This window comes from Salvelinus sp. IW2-2015, unplaced genomic scaffold, assembly GCF_002910315.2.
Source record: "Salvelinus sp. IW2-2015 unplaced genomic scaffold, ASM291031v2 Un_scaffold1821, whole genome shotgun sequence".
Classification (NCBI taxonomy): Eukaryota; Metazoa; Chordata; class Actinopteri; order Salmoniformes; family Salmonidae; genus Salvelinus; species Salvelinus sp. IW2-2015.
In genome coordinates this window covers 24,024-41,398 of record NW_019943193.1, presented here as the reverse complement: position 1 = coordinate 41,398, position 17,375 = coordinate 24,024, and the positions used below count along the sequence as shown (strand labels likewise).

The 17,375-nt window shown below is 46.5% G+C and overlaps 2 protein-coding genes across 5 annotated transcripts in view; one reads left to right on the top strand and one right to left on the bottom strand.

Annotated features, from left to right (window-relative positions):
- The window catches only part of LOC112072089 (nucleobindin-2), an 11,006-nt gene extending 7,434 nt beyond the window's left edge, over positions 1-3,572 (top strand). The window contains exons 5-13 of the mRNA XM_024139508.2: positions 444-547; positions 651-836; positions 1,861-1,951; positions 2,038-2,096; positions 2,187-2,279; positions 2,414-2,503; positions 2,714-2,884; positions 3,039-3,099; positions 3,276-3,572. Of these exons, the coding sequence (XP_023995276.1) occupies positions 444-547; positions 651-836; positions 1,861-1,951; positions 2,038-2,096; positions 2,187-2,279; positions 2,414-2,503; positions 2,714-2,884; positions 3,039-3,099; positions 3,276-3,466 (1,046 nt within the window). The 3' untranslated portion in view covers positions 3,467-3,572. The remainder of the gene's footprint in view (positions 1-443; positions 548-650; positions 837-1,860; positions 1,952-2,037; positions 2,097-2,186; positions 2,280-2,413; positions 2,504-2,713; positions 2,885-3,038; positions 3,100-3,275) is intronic.
- A 1,716-nt stretch (positions 3,573-5,288) lies between these two features.
- LOC112072088 (caprin-1) lies at positions 5,289-15,274 on the bottom strand. 4 transcript variants are annotated; one of them, XM_024139503.2, is made up of 19 exons: positions 15,197-15,274; positions 13,271-13,405; positions 12,855-12,917; positions 12,564-12,650; positions 12,203-12,441; positions 12,029-12,111; positions 11,214-11,396; positions 10,761-10,813; positions 10,570-10,653; positions 10,283-10,435; positions 10,085-10,181; positions 9,026-9,078; positions 8,786-8,896; positions 8,443-8,571; positions 7,787-7,931; positions 7,450-7,635; positions 7,245-7,357; positions 7,078-7,138; positions 5,289-5,422 (listed from the first exon to the last, which is right to left on the bottom strand). In XM_024139503.2, the coding sequence occupies exons 1-19, from the start codon at positions 15,260-15,262 to the stop codon at positions 5,355-5,357; spliced, it is 2,109 nt and encodes a 702-aa protein (XP_023995271.2). In that variant the 5' UTR covers positions 15,263-15,274; the 3' UTR covers positions 5,289-5,354. The 4 variants fall into 4 exon arrangements, with proteins under 4 accessions (XP_023995271.2, XP_023995272.2, XP_023995273.2 ...); XM_024139504.2 differs by lacking the exon at positions 5,289-5,422 and having other exon boundaries at positions 6,570-7,138; XM_024139505.2 differs by lacking the exons at positions 5,289-5,422; positions 15,197-15,274 and adding an exon at positions 14,493-14,640 and having other exon boundaries at positions 6,570-7,138.
- Between the last annotated feature and the right edge of the window lie 2,101 nt (positions 15,275-17,375).

The following is a 17,375-nucleotide window of genomic DNA, read 5'->3' as shown; positions in this document are numbered from 1 at the left end:
GGACGAGCTAAAAAGGCAGGAGGTTAGCCGGCTACGGACACTGATCAAAGCCAAGCAAGACATCGAAGGAGGGAACGGTATGCTGCCCAGTGAAAGACCATTAATATGCCTTAAGTGCTATACTGTTAACATCTAGAAACACTAGGGCAAAGGCAAAGGTCTCAGGAGGATGTGGTTACTGTAGCGTCAGTGTTGAGTCACCTACTTACTTGTGAAACATGCTTTTGAAAATCTCTGTTTCGAATCACAATAGTAATAGCAGAGTATTACAGACAACAGTAACGTCTCACTTAAACCACTAATTGGCAGGATTACAGGCTAGTATAGATGCACACAGGGTGAGCTTTGACCAACACACCCTGCCGCACTGGATAACTATTACAGTGCCAATGTCAGGTCATCCCATGTCATATTGTGTTATGACTGTTAAACCTCACTCACAGATATGGCAGTAGACCACCAAGCTCTGCTGAAACAGTTTGAGTACCTGAACCACATGAATCCTCACACCTTTGAAGTGGAGGATCTGGACAGACTCATCAAATCAGTAAGTAGAATGCATGGTACATACATACAGTAGCTTAATAAAGTACCTGTAGTCCTCTTCTCCTTCAAGACATTTTAACTCTCATCCGTCATTTGACCACAAGGCCACAAACGATCTGGAGAACTATGACAAGGAGCGCCATGAGGAGTTCAAGAAGTACGAGATGACGAAAGACCATGAGCGAAGGGAACACCTCAAGACTCTAGACGATGAAAGGAGGAAGAAGGAGGAAGAACATTACGAGGAGATGAAGAAGAAACATGCAGACCATCCCAAAGTCAACCATCCAGTAAGTCCAACTGCACTTGGATGCTATGTTATCTGTGTGTTTCAGAGCTCAATCTGTTTGTGCTCACATATGGTCTAGCCAGTCTCTAGACCATGGATGGGCAAGTTTGATGGGGGTGGTGGGGGCCACAAAAAATCTGAACTCATCATGAGTGGCTCGAGGGTCTGTATCTAAAAATGTTTAGCTGACATGGTTTAATTGAGTGACTGACATAGCGAGAAACTGCTGATGCACAACCACATTTTAAAATGGGATCTTGTGTATTCTACTATTCTAACTCCCAGCAGTAAGTTGAAACCCCAAATGAGTTCCTAAACAATATACACTGACTGTAGAAAACAATAATGACACCTGCTATTTCCATTACATAGCTTTCACCTGGTCAGTCTATGATCCCTTATTGATGTCACTTGTTAAATCCACTTCAGTGTAGATGAAGGAGAGGAGACGGGTGAAAGAAGGATTTTTAAGTCTTGAGACAATTGATACATGGATTGTGTGTGTGCCATTCAGAGGGTGAATGGGCAAGACAAAATATTTAAGTGCCTTTTGAACGAGGTATAGTAGTAGATACATGGCGCACCGGTTTGAGTGTGTCAAGAACTGCAACGCTGCTGGGTTTTTCACGCTCAACAGTTTCCTGTGTGTATCATGAATGGTCCACCATCCCAACGGACATCCAGCCAACTTGACACAAGCGTGGGAAGCATTGGAGTCAACATGGGCCAGCATCTCTGTGGAATGCTTTCGACACCTTGTAGTCCATGCCCTGACAAATTGAGGCAGTTCTAAGGGCAAAAGGGGGTAGAACTCCATATTAGGAAGGTGTTCCTAATGTTTTGTGCACTCAGTATGCATATGCTGTATATGTTTGTTTGTTTATGGAAATTGATCTGCGAGCCTACAAAAGGGGGATGCCAGTTGCCTATTTCTGCTCTAGACCTTCCCCATACTTAATGTTTTAGCTCAAGTGAGCCATTTATATCTAACAGTGGATGAACATTTGTTGTTTTTTGCTGTGCAGGGCAGCCAGAATCAGTTCAAAGAGGTGTGGGAGGAYGCAGATGGTCTTGACCCTGAAGATTTTGACCCCAAGACCTTTTTCAAGCTGCATGGTAAGTCCTCATCAATAGACATCACAGGCTGGGGCAGGAACATCCATCTCAGAGTTCCTCAACATTCTTGCGTTTTGAATTTTCAGATTCCAATGGAGATGGCTTCTTCGATGAGCAGGAATTGGAGGCATTGTTTACGAAGGAGGTAAAGATTTGTCCTCTTTTTTTAATGTCTCACCTGAAATGATAATGAAACGTGTGCATGTATAGATAACGGTTCGTTCTGTGGGCTCAGCTGGAGAAGATCTATGATCCTACCAATGAAGAGGACGATATGGTGGAGATGGAGGAGGAGCGRCTGCGTATGAGAGAGCACGTCATGAACGAGGTAWACTGTTGTCCCGGCCGTGAACCRTGCATACTATATTCCCATGGATTGCTAGCACTGAAAGTTAGAGATTGGTTTCGTTGATTTAATGAAATAAATAGTTCACATGGTGACTGATCTCTCACTGTTCACAGGTGGACACCAACAAAGACAGACTGGTCTCCTTAGAAGAGTTCCTGATTGCCACAAAGAAAAAGGAATTCCTGGAACCAGATAGTTGGGAGGTGTGGTAGCTATATATATTTAACTCTCATTCATACTGGCCTACTTTTAATATTTCAACATTATAACTCATTATTATGAAACGGCAAGAGTAACAAAAACCATACCATATCTCTAAACACTCCTACATTCAACCACACTGTAATTATGTTGCTTTTCATATCAATAAGGAGAGGTAGAAGGGTATGAACTGACACGTCCTCCTTTGTTAGACCTTAGAGCAGAACCAGGCCTACACGGACGAGGAGATGAGGGAGTTTGAGGAGCACCTGACCCAGCAGGAAGAGGACCTCAACCAGAAAGCATCAGACCTCCAGAAACAGAGGGATGAGTTAAGGAGGCAGCAGGAACAGCTCAACTCACAGAAAGTAGAGCTTCAGCAGGTACAGAGTGGGCAGTGGTAGAACAGACACGACCAATAGGTTCTCTATTACCGTAACGCACTTCTTTTGTGTGGTATTGTTATTTTTGACATGAGCTGCCATATTTACCTACAACCATCCATCTGCTTATCTCTGTTTGTCTGTGGTGTTTCAGGCAGTAGAACACATGGAACGGTTGAAAACCCAGAAAGTTGAGCCCCCTCCAGAGGTTCATGGTGAGTGATAGTTTACCTCAATTCCATTTTCTCTTTACTGGTGTGTCGTGTATTTTTCAGAATGTAGAGGTGACTATGGAAAATGGATCTCAAGATGAGAAAAAGTGGTTAAAATAAACCAAATTGAAAAAAAGATGTAAAAAATTAACTGTATTCAAAACTACTCTCTTTTTCAGTAGAAGGGAATGCTATCCCAGAGCCACGAGGAGAGTACCATCCTTTGCCCCCGGGCCATCAAGATATGTCCCAAAACCACCCGGGTATGAAGCAAGACAACCACCTCCAGAACCAAATACCTCACAACACCCAGGATTTGTCCCAACCACGACTCCAAGATCTGCCCCCAGGCCATCAGGCAGTGCCATAGGGCCAACATGACTTACCATAAGGCCCCCATCAGAACCAGCCCACTCAACCCCAGTTGCCAGATGAAACTCTATAGACAACACCTCTGGCTCCATGGCCCCCCACCCACAGACCTTTGCACACTGGACTGGAGGTATATAAGTACTGTGGAGGTCCCTCCATATGGGCATGTGTGGCCCGTTATCCTGAGAGTTAACTGAAAACCAGCTGGAGAACACAGGAGGCGTTTACAGTATCTCTGCCCACTTGTGGATATCAATCTAGCTTCCAAGGCCTAGAAATGTTTTGTATGTTTGTTATAATTTGTGTTATAGAGTGCATATATGGTATGTGATGTATGGATTGGTCATAATTGATCATTACTTAAAATGCAGAGCTTTGGTGGAATGGTTTTGGTAGTGCCAATGTATTTTGGAACATTTTTAATTAGTGCTGTGTGATGTCATGACAATTAGGCCTAATAATTGTCAGGTCACTCCAGCTGAATAATGATAATGTTGTGAAATGTATGGATTCCTGAAAAGGCTCCATTTTCAAAAGGCACTGAAAATGGCATTGGGAGCATTATGAACAGTAAAGACAACTGTCTCATGCAACATAATAGAATATAAATATACTTTATTTTTTGTATGGGTTAATTCCTGTGTATTACATGGCATTAGCTTGGCCACCACTTATTTCATATCCTCAAGTCTGATAACAGCAATGTATGCTAATGTTGGCACTAGTCATGGGAAACCTGAGTGGATTACAGTCTTATTTTGTGGTACTTATACTATAGCCAGCTCTTTTGGATTATCTTAATTGATGTGCAAATGCAAGAGTCAGTTGATGATCTAGTTATTTCTGTAGAGATTATAGGTAACCACGTCTTGTTTTTTCAAGTTTGTGCTTGAATGAGGCTACTGTTCCTAATGACCTGCATGTGTCTTGGCCAAGGCCAGTACGTATTGATACTGAACAGGCCCGTTACCAGGCAATGAAGTCTACCTTTTGTACTCAGCACATCACCCCCAGAGTCTGTCTTTTATTGGGCCTTTTTGTTTTACTTTTACTAAATTCTGCTGGCTAGGGCAAATGCTCTTTTATCTTGCACCATACAGAGGTGTGCCTAATTTTTCTTGGTATAAAAGATTTGTTTAATTTTCAGATGACCAATTGCACAGGAAAACATCTATTGTTGTAGACTTTTGTTCAGTTGAAGACGATATAAAGTGATTTTCTTTATAGCTAGCGTTCAAGAGTCAGAGTGAAACTCTTAAACGTAAAGTTGACAATCCTTACATTCTACAGACCTACAGCGTTGACATCAGTTCCAAGGTATGTTGTTTTTGGACAGAGCAGATATGAAGTGACGAATGCAAATTTACAGAACATAACTCTAACAGCTACCATATGGCCAGAGCAAAATGAACGCACAGGAAATCTTCATTTTGGGTAAATCAGTCAGACCTACAACCTGCTTAGACTACACACCATTTGTACTGACTTTACTCCCAAACATGCCCTGGCAATACAATGTACAGTATAAACAATCTTCATTGAGACAAAATGTCCTTGCATGGTATGACTGCAGTCAATATATTGTTTGGTCTTTCGTGTCAAGCTTCCAAAGCCTGTCACTAGCCCCAGCCAGTTTTGTAAATGATTGCCTATTAAGCATAGACCCAAATAAACAGTCCAACAGCAAAGGCACACATGTTTCAGCTTGATCAGTTTAAGGCTATGCAATAGCATGATTGTGAGAAAGCTAAAGATCTGACAGCTAAGGGTGGTATGTATGGCTTCAGATCCAGGCTTCACCGAACCAACCTAGAGGAACAGTCAGATCAGGGGAAGGATGTTCCAGGAGTGTAGAGGTGATGTGGAAGAGTTGTTGGTATCCAAGACTAATTGGCTTGATGTCCAGCCATTTGGGTCACCATCCCTCGGCTGGGCTTGAACAGTCCCCCCCGGCCTGCAACCGCCAAGCAGACAAAATAATAATCACAGTCAGCGGAGGCCAGCCTGTCACCCTTATTCTGGGTTAAGTCTGGGCATGGAGTACAATCAAAAACCCTCATCCACATTCTAGAAATTGCTAGTGTGCACCCACCAAGGAAGAGATCAACTCTAATAGGGAGACAAAATMGACATTGTTACGAGCAAGCTAATACACCAATCACAAAATGAAATCTTGAAAAGGTAATCACTGCCTTCATGTCAATTTAGTTATATACAGTGGCATTATTCACTGTGACTAAGAGCTTTGAAAGCTTTTATCCAGGTCATACAGAATAATAGTAAGTATTTTGGCAGATGGAACCAAAAGGGGCGGGGTACATCTGTTGCCCTAGGATTTACAAATAACACCACAGGTTTACTTTGAAACTCAGTGACATGTTTCATGAATGGCCAACAATACATGTATGCTCCTGTAACGGATGTGAAATGGCTAGCTAYTTAGCGGGTACGCGCTAGTAGCATTTCAATCAGTTACGTCACTTGCTCTGAGACTTAAGTAGGGTTGCCCCTTGCTCTGCAAGGGCCGCGGCTTTTGTGGAGCGATGGGTAACGACGCTTCGTGGGCGACTGTTGTTGATGTGTGCAGAAGGTCCCTGGTTCGCGCCCGTGTCGGGGCGAGGSGACGGTCTAAAGTTATACTGTTACATTGATGCTGTTGACCCGGATCACTGGTTGCTGCGGAAAAGGAGGAGGTTGAAAGGGGGGTGAGTGTAACGGATGTGAAATGGCTAGCTAGTTAGCGGGTACGCGCTAGTAGCATTTCAATCAGTTACGTCACTTGCTCTGAGACTTAAGTAGGGTTGCCCCTTGCTCTGCAAGGGCCGCGGCTTTTGTGGAGCGATGGGTAACGACGCTTCGTGGGTGTCAGTTGTTGATGTGTGCAGAGGGTCCCTGGTTCGCGCCCGTGTCGGGGCGAGGGGACGGTACTAAAGTTATACTGTTACACTCCCATGACAAAATACAGCAGGTGAGGGAGACGGCAGCAGAGAAGTCCTCTCTTAACCCCAAGAGATGTCAGCAGAGGCAGATAAGGCTGTGGTAGCACCACAGAGCAGCAGGGATCAGGGACCAATGAAAATAAATTAGCAGCAGACAGCAGGTTATACAACACATCTTTATTGAAACAGTCTCCCAAGGWMTAACATCAGCTTACAAAGAGGAGATGGGAAAAAAAAAACATGTAATGCAATGAGAACCAAAAGCACCGGGGAAAAGTGGTTGACAGGGCTGGGCAGTGACAGAAAATATAAAAGACTCTCATGGATTGGACCGACAGTTGCAGGGMTTTTTTGCATTTATTTTGTACAAAAAATAAATTAATGAAATCTTTCAAGTTTACAGGAATATCTATTTGTTGTTTTGAACACAGACTTGCTGATAAATCTAAATGCTGTGGATTTCAGCTTTACACGTGTTAAAACAAAAGTATCTTAGACATACCAAAGCAGGCTTACTCTGATAAACAGGCTAGGAGAAATGAGAAGATAGATGAGAAAAAAAAGATTTATAAAAGTGAGCTGGGGCAAACATTCATAATATCTGAATGTTCAATGTGACGGAAGTTGACAATCCTTTAAGCGCTTTAGGATCGCATCGCTTGAGCATTACCTCGAGAGCAACCCCGAGGTCCCTGGACTGCTCCCCGCTTGTAGCCTGGCTGATATCCCTCCTGTAGACACAACAGGTCATTCAGAAAGACTTACACAGCACCCTGTGCAAGGGTCAAGTGTCTTCTAGTCACTAGGACCTAAATGGTTGGCTGTGCCCTTCCTTACCCGTTGGTAGGTGCTGTTGGAGTAGTCCCGGGGTGCCGTGCTGAACTGGGCCTGTTGCCCATAACCATTGTTTGGAGTGTTCGAGAAGGGAGGGCGATAGCCATCATATCCTCCTGAGGAAGACAACCATTTATGCGGTTAACACCATAATAAATCACTCCTGTATGAAAGTATGTCCCTTACTTAAATCAGCTTGAGCTCATACCTCTGAAACCGTTAGAGGATCCTCGGTATCCATTGATCATGCCCCGGGGGTTCCTGGGGCCTCCGCGAGACACGGTCCCCCTGCTGTTATAGAAGGACTGGCCTTGCCGCCCAAAGCCTGGCCCCTGCACCTGGTGGCCCGCTGCCGACGACATCACTTGGTCTTGGTTGTGGAAGCCTCCTACAGCTGAGGACAACATTATAAGAGTAATTCACATTTGACCTTTCTGATCATGCCCTTAGACCCAAGTCTTTAGACCCAAGGTCTACTGGTCCTCAGACTCCGCTTGTCTAAATCACATCCTCAACCCCAACAGCCACCCCAGTCCCTCTCTCACCGGACTGTAGAGTGTCCTGCTGGATGTCAGGCTCCTCCACGGAGTGCTCCGCCTGGCTGCTGAAGCCCTGGCCGTAGCCACTGGGGAACTGCTTCAGACCGTCTGCTTCGTTAGTGGGGGGCACGGGGGCGTTCAGGTTGAACACCTTAGGGACACAATACAACCAGAGAAAAGCTTTCATTTAGAGATGTCAGATACCCACGCAGGACTCGCAGACAACAGCAAATCACCACTAACAGATTTTAGTCTGATTATTGAGCATACCGTACATACTGTTCAAGGTTTGCAAAAATAAAGTTAATCAGCTTAGAGTTGATTATAAAGCTTTATGTAGACATGTGGGCAGACAAGAGCATTCTGTTCTGCTCTGACAGAGAGGGGGGGGTGGGGGGGTATGGGGTGAAGCTTGGTTTTGAGAAATGTAGGCCATCACTGGAATTATACTTTTTAATTCAGTTGATGTCCCAATKAGTTTTTTCATTATCCTTGCAAAGTAAATCTGGTATTACTGTTGTATGACAGTGTTTACTACTTCTATTCTCCCTGTCGTAAGACACATTATCAATGTGTGGCAAGTGATTAGAGTTAAGTGGGTAATATGACGGTTTTGTTCAAGTGAAGCGATGTCAGTTAAGTCCTCCATTAACAAAGCCTACCGCTTGCATGGACTGGAATGGTGCTGCGTTGACATTGATGCCGCCGCTGTGGGGGGTGGAGACGGGCGGGAAGGCAGAGGGCAAGGAGGACGGGGCGGGGGACTGCTCAGACGACAGGGACATCGAGGCCTGGTTTAGGGAGGGGGCGGGGCGGGGAGACAGAGACGTCACATACTTCAATGGTTTTCACAGACACTTCAGGACAGGCGGGTAAGGATGAGTGTTAACCATCTCTCACACTGCCCAATAACAGCCAAGCATAGAGAAGCTCCACCACCCACCCACACAGCCAGGGGGGTAGAGGAGGGTGGAGCAGAGGGCACCTTGGGGAGGAAGGGTTTACCTGGATGTGGTCGGTGCCGTCTGTCTGTGGCCGGGGCTCTGCTGTGTGGGAGGGCTGGTAGAGGGGCGCTGTGGAGGAGTAGCCATCAGGTGTGGAGGAGACCATGAGGACCTGGGGAGGGAAGGGGGAGAATAAGGGAAGGTTCACATAGTACCCTTGCCCTTTAAATAAGTCTGATCCGGTATCAAGTCTTGGGGATCACTATCAGAATTCTGTTCAAGTATCATTATTGCTACTTACTTGTGTAGATTCAGGAACTGAGCTTGGTTGAGCAAGTCTGGATTCTGAATGAACTGTACACAAGATAAATATAAAATGGTTTGTTGGTAAAACAGCTAAGAGCAACTACAAAATAAACAGACAAAACTCAAGAGTATWWAAGCAGTACCACACTAACCGGACAGTTTATTAGGTACACCACCCCGTTCACAAAAATGAATCGCTCCTACAGACAATGAGTCACGTGGCCTGCTATATAAAGCAGGCAGACAGGCATCCAGGTACTGTTCGATTGAACTTTAGAATGGGCAAAATAAGTGACCTAAGAGACTGAGCATGGAATGATCGTCGATGCCAGGCGCGCCGGATCCAGTATCTCAGAAATGGCCGGCCTCCTGGTCTGTTCACGCACAACAGTGTCTAGGGTTTACCGAGAATGGTGCGACAAACAAAAAACATCCAGTCAGCAGCAGTCCTGTGGGCGAAAACAGCTCATTGATGAGGTCAAAGGAGGTTGGCAAGAATCGTGCAAGTTAACAGGCGGGCCACAGAGACAAATAACGTTGCAGTATAACAGTGGTGTGCAGAACGGCATCTCGGAATGAACTCGGCAGTCCTTGTCACAGATGGGCTAGTGCAGCAGATGACCACTTCTATCAGCTGAAAACAAGAAGCGTGTCCAGTGGGCACGCYATCACCATTAAGGAGTGGAAATACATTGCCTGGTCCGACGAATACTGGTTCTTGTTGCAACATACTAATTGGCATCGTCAGGATTAGGTATACGTAGCATGAGTCCATGGACCCATCCAGCCTGGTGTGGGGACTGTTTTCCTGGCACACGTTAGGTCCCTTGATACCAATGGAGCAACGAACGTTTCCGACACCTTGTAGAATCCACTCCCCAAAGAATGTAGGCTGTTCTAGGAAAAAAAAGGTGGGAGCTGACCCAGTACTAGATGGGTGCACCTAATAAACACAGTGAGTGTAGATGCGAACATCTCTAGGAGGACTACAGCCTCTGAGTGGTAGTGTTGGTCAGAGGAGAGTTAAAACAGAATGTGATGTACTAACACTTACCCATCTGCTGCAGGTCCACGCTCTGTGCAGGCTTCATGGGCTGGGCCAACACGATGGCTGGGTCCAGGGCATGGCCATCAAACTCCAACATGGAGTCCTGTGGAAGGAAGCATATGGGTCAGCATGAACAAGAGACCAAACAAGATCCAATAAGGCACCCAGCGCAGGACCATAGGGGGCAGTTGGAAGGATCATCACCTGCATGAAGTTATAGGTCCCCTGCATCTGGGCCATGAGGTCCTGTACGACCTGCTTCCGGACCACGGGGTCAGGCGTGTGGGAGACTGGGRTCACAGTGTGGGGCTCGGGGGTCATCTGGGGAGGAGACTGGTGCTGGAGGACATTGACCACCTAAAGACACAGGGACAGATTTAAACCCAGCTGATGACATCATTGGGCCATGGCGTTACTTGTTGAACCCTAAAAGATTCTGTTTGTGACTGTGTGATGACAGATGATATGAGAGGTGTAGACATGCAGCATACCTGGGCCTCTGCCGTCCACTCCTCTACTTGGTCGTTGCCAGTCCTACTGTATGTGGTTTCTGGAATGAACTGTCTGTTTACAAACTACGCAAATAAACATAAGATCACTTGATTAGATTTCAATAGGTAAGGTAAACCAGAGAATTCGGAACTTTACAGCAGTTAAGAGTCAGGGTAGAGATTGAACTCACCTCTGTGGCTTCTACTTCAATGGCCTCTGTGTATTCTTCAGTAACTGTTTCCTCTGTAAAAGGAATACGCTCTGATTAATATCCACTCATCCATGTTCACACACACTCAGACCAATCGTAACATGAGTTCCCCTCAGGTGATGGTAATCTAACCCAGAAGTAAAATCTCACGGAATTTCGTCAGCTGCGTGATTAACATCTGTCTTAATACGTATTAGTAATTGAGAGATACAGCGACAACAAAGTCTCCACCCTCGCAAAAGGAAACGTTCAGCCAAAGCGAAGCAGTTTAAGCACTGCCTTCGCCCAATCCTGATACGTCCAAATAGCCAGTGCCAAAAACCTAAAGAAAACGGAACTAATAGCCAGTGCCCAAAACCTAAAGGAAACGGAACTAATGGTGCTCATTCAGTCCTGGCAGATTCTCTCGGTCTACACAGAGATTCTGGTTACCTGGTGCTGCAGGCTGCTCCCCACTCCCAGACGACTCATGCGCCACAGACTGCTGCTCCTCCTCCTCCTCCTCTTCTTCCTCCTCCTCCTCCTCTTTTTCACACACACCGTTCTGATGCGTTTGTGCTCTGTCAAAATAGCCACTCAGCAGCACCTTGTCCAGGGTCTCCTTCAGTGCCTTGTCTATAGGAAAGGGGCAGATCATATTCAGAACGTATTAAAAATGTCTTGACAGAAACTTTTGTGTTGTGCAACAAACACTCAGTCAATAGGCCGGGTCTATGCTTGGTATAATCATAGCTGTGACCCATTCCACAGCACCATGCCAGGCCTGGCCAAGATCCACTGCTCGAAGCACTTTAATAACCTACAAGTATTTATAATCCACAATGCCATATGATCTACCGCAAAGTTGTCTCTGGAATATGGGAGGTGGATGCTCAGTGTTTGTGGAATGACAGGTGTCCTGTTTCTGGGCTGGCACTACCCCTCAAAGCCCACTGGCCTCACCCCAGTTCACCCCAACCACCCAGAAAAGCACTTCCCCTTATACAAGTGCTGCTAACATGGACTGTATGTCCAGCAAGCCCTTTGTGCTTCAAGGGGCTGGGCGATGGATGGGATTTAGTCATAACCCTGCTCCCAGTTGAGCCAGCTCAGAAATTTCCTTCCAAGCTCTTTTCCCCACAAAAATCTATAATAAGCCCCAAGATACTCAGTATACAGGTGGGAGTGGGGGTAACTAATTAAACAAGCCAAAGCCTACATGTACAGAGTAAATACATTGAGCTACTTCAGAAGCGTTAGAAACATACATGTGGTTCCTGCCACAGCCTGGTCTCTGCCCTCTAGCAGTTCCCATATGTGTAGGGAGGCCTCCTCATACTGGTCAGTCAACCTGGAGAACAGGGAAGGACATTTACAACATGCCAACCATCATATTACYTCACTCCTCCCTCAAAAAAAAAGAGAAACAAAAAGGTTTGTACCTGATGTCATGGTCCCGTTCCGGGCCAACGAGCTTGTAGAAACTGTCCAGTGCTGTGAGGTTAGAGTCGGTGAGCAGGGGGAAGCCTGCGACGGGCTGTTTCAGGTCCTGCCTCGTCTGCTCATCCCCCAGTCGGTCAAGCAGGAACTGCAGCTCCAGAACAGCCTTCAGCCGCCTCTGCTCCGTCTCCTCCCGCTGCAGCTGCTCCCTCCGGGCAGACTTCTTCACTGCTTTCTGAATCTGCAAGGAAATGGGGAAGGAGTTGTCACTGCACTATGGCCACAGTGACTGAGAAACAGCACCTAATAAATACAGTGAGTGTGGTCATAGTGACCAGAATGAAACCTTGAGACAGAACTCACCTCTTGCCCCAAAGACAGGAAGCTCTTCTGCAACTCCCTTGCAAAATCCAGGTTGTTGGTCACTTCCTGGAACTTGGTCAAGGCATCCTACAGACGAGACAAGAGAGGGAATGAACATTAAATATGTTTCGTTAGCTGTGTCACAGATCAAAATAACAAACACCATAGTATAAAAACAATGGAAAGCTGAAGAATGAAAGATTATAGTACATATGCAACAGGTTAAACAATCAAGTTCACAATTGAAGTTCCCGGAGATAACATCGACACAGACCGGTGTCTTGTACATACCAGCTGATCCTGGTTCAACCGTTCTCCTTTATTCTTCTTGGCCTGGTAGTCATCCAGCTTGCCCTATAGAAATATGGCACATTTAATAAGGGTTACGAAAAGGTCTGCTGAGATTCTTTCAGCAGAAATATACCATCTATTAAGTGCTGTGATTCTAACGCCAAATAAAAGTCACAGGTTAATGATTGATTACACCAACTAAATTTGTCTGTAGCCGTAATCTTAGCCTTAATCTTAGTTACCAACTTTGAGACAAAGTCAATGCAGGGTCATAAAGCAGACAATCTTCCCAGACAAGAGAGACATCCAGAATTGCTCCTCAGTTGGTCTCAAGCAACAACTAAGCATGAAACAACCTATTATTTTTGGGAGGTATCTGAAAGCATGCTTAGATTAAAAAAAGGAAACATGGTTACCTTTTTCTTTTCCATGTTGCGGACCTTCTTGTCTATCACCTGCAGGACCTGCTTCATGGCCTCAGACTGGGTCCCAGAACCCAACTCTGGGCTGGAGGACTGAACAGCATTGTGGCCAACTGTTGCTGAAGGCATCTGATGAGATAACAGAAAAGTATTTGTAGCAGTCATTATTAGTGAAGGCTACAAAACACTGAGGCTGTAATTGAATACAATAAAAAGTTTAAAATATGTTGATTAAAACACAGTTTGCCAATGCATGGTGCTGTAAACAACAAAGGCCTGAACAATGACGTTACATTGTTGACCACATAAGTGGTCAGACAGACATTTTATATACTTAAAAAAAAAAAATCAACATGGGGTACTACCTATTAATGTTCCTTGACAAAAAACTAAGAGACCCATGAATCACTTTGGATATCAAGTCGGTTTGCAGGATGATTTCTGTCAACCGCTAACGTTCGCTAACTCAAGACAAGTAACGTTAACGTTATAATTAAATAGCTAGTAACGTTACCTAGCTAACTAACGACGTTAGTATTCCCATATTTGTTGCCATTAGCCAACTAGGAAACTAAAGCCGGCGAGGCACAGGAAAAAGGGGATCAACTGCAAGTCCTTTGTGAGCCGAGGGACTGTCAGCCGAGCATTGTCCATTGAACCGCATAAACGTTACCTGCCAAACTAACGTTAGCTACGCTACTCATCTTCCATCAACATCAAATAAACAACTATTCCGACAAAACACTTGATGTAACTACCTACATGTCGTCACAAGTATAACATTTATGCCATTTGAAAACAGATGGTCATCAAATTAGGCTTAAACTTGAATCCCATCCCAGAACAACCCCCACCCGGCTACAYGGCTAGCTTAGCTACATTTAGCTAACTAGCTAACGTTAGCTAGTTTAATTTTCTTCTCGCATTGTTACCGAGACCGGCGTAAGCTAACTGGCAACGCGAATCACTTAGATGCGAGATAGAAATCGATAGCTGACTAACTAGTTATGATTAACTACATTTATATGAACGACAGCCACCCCACTAGTTTGTTGAAATGTACCTTGCTAATGTGGTCACTGAACTTGGATTCCGTTTAATCAATTGGATGACAGGACAATGCTAGATAGAGACGACTTTAGTCAGAGGCTAGCCTAGCTCGCTAACTTAGCTAGCAAAATTATTTCTGAATTTGACGCTGACAACATCCACTTACCTTAAGGCTATCTGTCTTTGTTCGTCGTCTGACGTTGTAGTTTTAGCTCTATATATTTCGTGTAATTTGTATGTTATTTTGTATCGACAATGGTGTTCCGCCTCCCCGGCCTCACCGAGAACTATACACTATACTGCTGGCAGGCTACAGATGCTAACGAGACACGAGAACAGGGTCGGATGGCTTCAAGGCCCCGTTGGTAGTCCTAGAATTGCCTGAGTTCATCTTGGTAGACTGACAGATTTAACTAGAATCAGTCCTCAGRAACATTGCAGATTAATTATTATGGAAGCTGTATTTGACAGATTTAGGTAAGCATTTTTATGCAAGTCAATTTGTATTGAATCCCAAATGTATTGCAAACCATTTACTGAATCCCAAGTTTATTTAAGACATTCTTCTCTGCTTTGAAAAGTACAATAGATTATCCTTTGCAAGTCTATCGAATGATTACGTCTAAATAATATCACAGTTTCTAAACCCAAAGGCGCAAAATTGCGAGACTCCCGGGAACAGTTGCCAAACAGACCAGGCCAGGGTTTGAGAAGTGAAAAAATATTCCTTAGTTAAGTTTCTCGAAATCTAAAGGCACAACCTTGATTCGAGCCAATGTCGTTAGAACGTGTTATTACTCCCACCCCGTAAAAGTGACAAACTGACACGTTTTCATTTTTGTCAAAAACAACTACATATCGAAGAAGTACCTTTGAGGGCATGTACATGCGCAGTGTGGCGCGATACGACGGACCCGATGACGTGTTTCTATGCATCAGTTTAGCTAAACAACGTCGCCATGACATCGCCTACTAATGTGATCGGGGATTTCTATTGGAGAAGCAATGTTAGCCTATCTTCATATTGTACTGTGTTTGATAATATTGTGTTTTGATTGAGAAGAGATGGGGAGAGGCACCTGCCAGTAGCCACTGCGGAGTCTAGTGAGGAGAACCAGGAGGACCCCCTACCAGGTCCACGACTCACGTACGTGGTTGGGGTATGGAGTCCTTCCTAGTTCTCATTTTCAGCCGCCTCGTAGTTCCGCACAGAACTCAGCTTTGCCCCCTTCTTGGAACATGACGACTGGCCGCCGCCCAGAGGGCTGTCTGAGGCTCAATTGAAAGTCTGCCCGCTGCATCTCCAACACAGCCTTGTCCTGCCGCCCTTCCTGGCGTGCCAGCCGGGATACGGCGGCACGGCCATCTCTGATGGGTCGAGCATCACCTGTGTCCGGATCTCTCTGCACCAGATGATTCGACCCAACCTTCTTCCTCACTCAACGCGCAAAGGCTGGTCTCTGAATTCAAACAGCCAAACTGCGCCACAACGTTCCTGCTGCTCGGGGTCAAGACCACACACAGTGTCCCCATAATCGTCCCTCATGCAGACAGTGTCCTCGTCTCTCCCATCTGGGGTAGGCTGGGCTGGGGGGGTGGCGGCCCGGCTCACAGAGGGCTGTGTCCATGGAGTAGCTTTGGGGGAATGTAACACACCGCCGTAGGGACAGGGGGGGACCTGGGGAAAATCCCACACAGCTGTGGGGGAGGGGGCAGCCATGAGCTCTCTGCTGCTTTAACTGTTGGAGTAAGGGTTTGTGGGTTGAGTTGAAATGTGACATTTAGGGGGTGCCATGGTGACTTCGCCCTCCTGGAAGCTCATTTGTGCCCTATTTAGGTCTAACTGGCAGCCTTGTGGCTCCTAAGGAAGTCCACCCAGGATTACAAGGGTCCTGCAACAGCCGCCACCCACACAGGATGACGCCCACAGTCCTGGCCCCCTACTGTCAGAGTCATTATCCTTCCCTTTCATGGGTGCCACGCATCACCTGTGACTGTGCGGGAGCGCTTTGCACATTTGTGGCTCAACACTGAGTCCAACCTGGCACAATATCTTGGCTCACCAGGGTTACTGTGCCAGTGGTCACACAGGGCGGAGCAGGCCACCCCCTCCACATGTACAGGGACATGACAAAAGTCCCAACAAGGTCCGCGCCGACCACAACAACAGGGCCCAACCGCTGCCCTCGTCTGCCTTCTTGGGGGAAGTGGAGCCTTGCTTCCCCGTCTGTGCCGGTGGGCTCCTCCTGAAGATGTATGGGTGGTTGGGATAGAAAGCCAGGGGTCCGCAACTACCCGGGTCTATCGGACCCCGAAGCCTTTTCCCGAGCTCTGGGGGACATGGGGGCAATCTCGGCGCAGATGGCCTGGCTGGGGGCCACAACCCCAGCAGCACCTGGGACCCAGGGCGTGTGTTTCGTGCCGCCTGCTAGCGCACAGCACGGAATGAGTTCTGTTCATTTCCGGCCACCCATGCAGGGCTTTTCCGGCTTCCGGCTGCCTCTGGCCCCCCAGCTTCGCACAGAGTTGTGCTCCCTGCACCCCCACCAAAGCCCCAGCTGAAAGCCCCCAGCCCACACCAGCTCCCTCTCAAAAGCCACTCTCCAAGCTGTCGCAATGACTCAGGATGAGGCCAGGCTGCGTCTGTATGCGCAGTCCGTAGGAGAGAGGCGCCTGTATGAAACTGGTCCCGTGCCTACGCTCGCTCTGCACGGAGGGGGCATGTGAGGCATATGCCCGCCGAGAGAGGCTCTCAATGTCATTAGCTAGCACCCGTAGAGGCGCTCCCGGCGCTGCGGGTCTGATTACTCACGTTCGGAGCGCAGTTAGCCCGGGCTGTTCACACGTCCATAGCGCCTCCCAGTGCTCCACTAACAGCAACCATAATCATGTCGTCCTCGGGCTAATCAATATCAAACAGGCCAAGCTTCACCGTGGAGGACATTAAAGCCAACTGCAGGCCCTTTGCTCAGCCGACCACCCCCTTCAAATGAGCAACAGTTTCAACTGCATGAAAAGCTCCCAATCCGCCTAAACCGGAATACTTTGG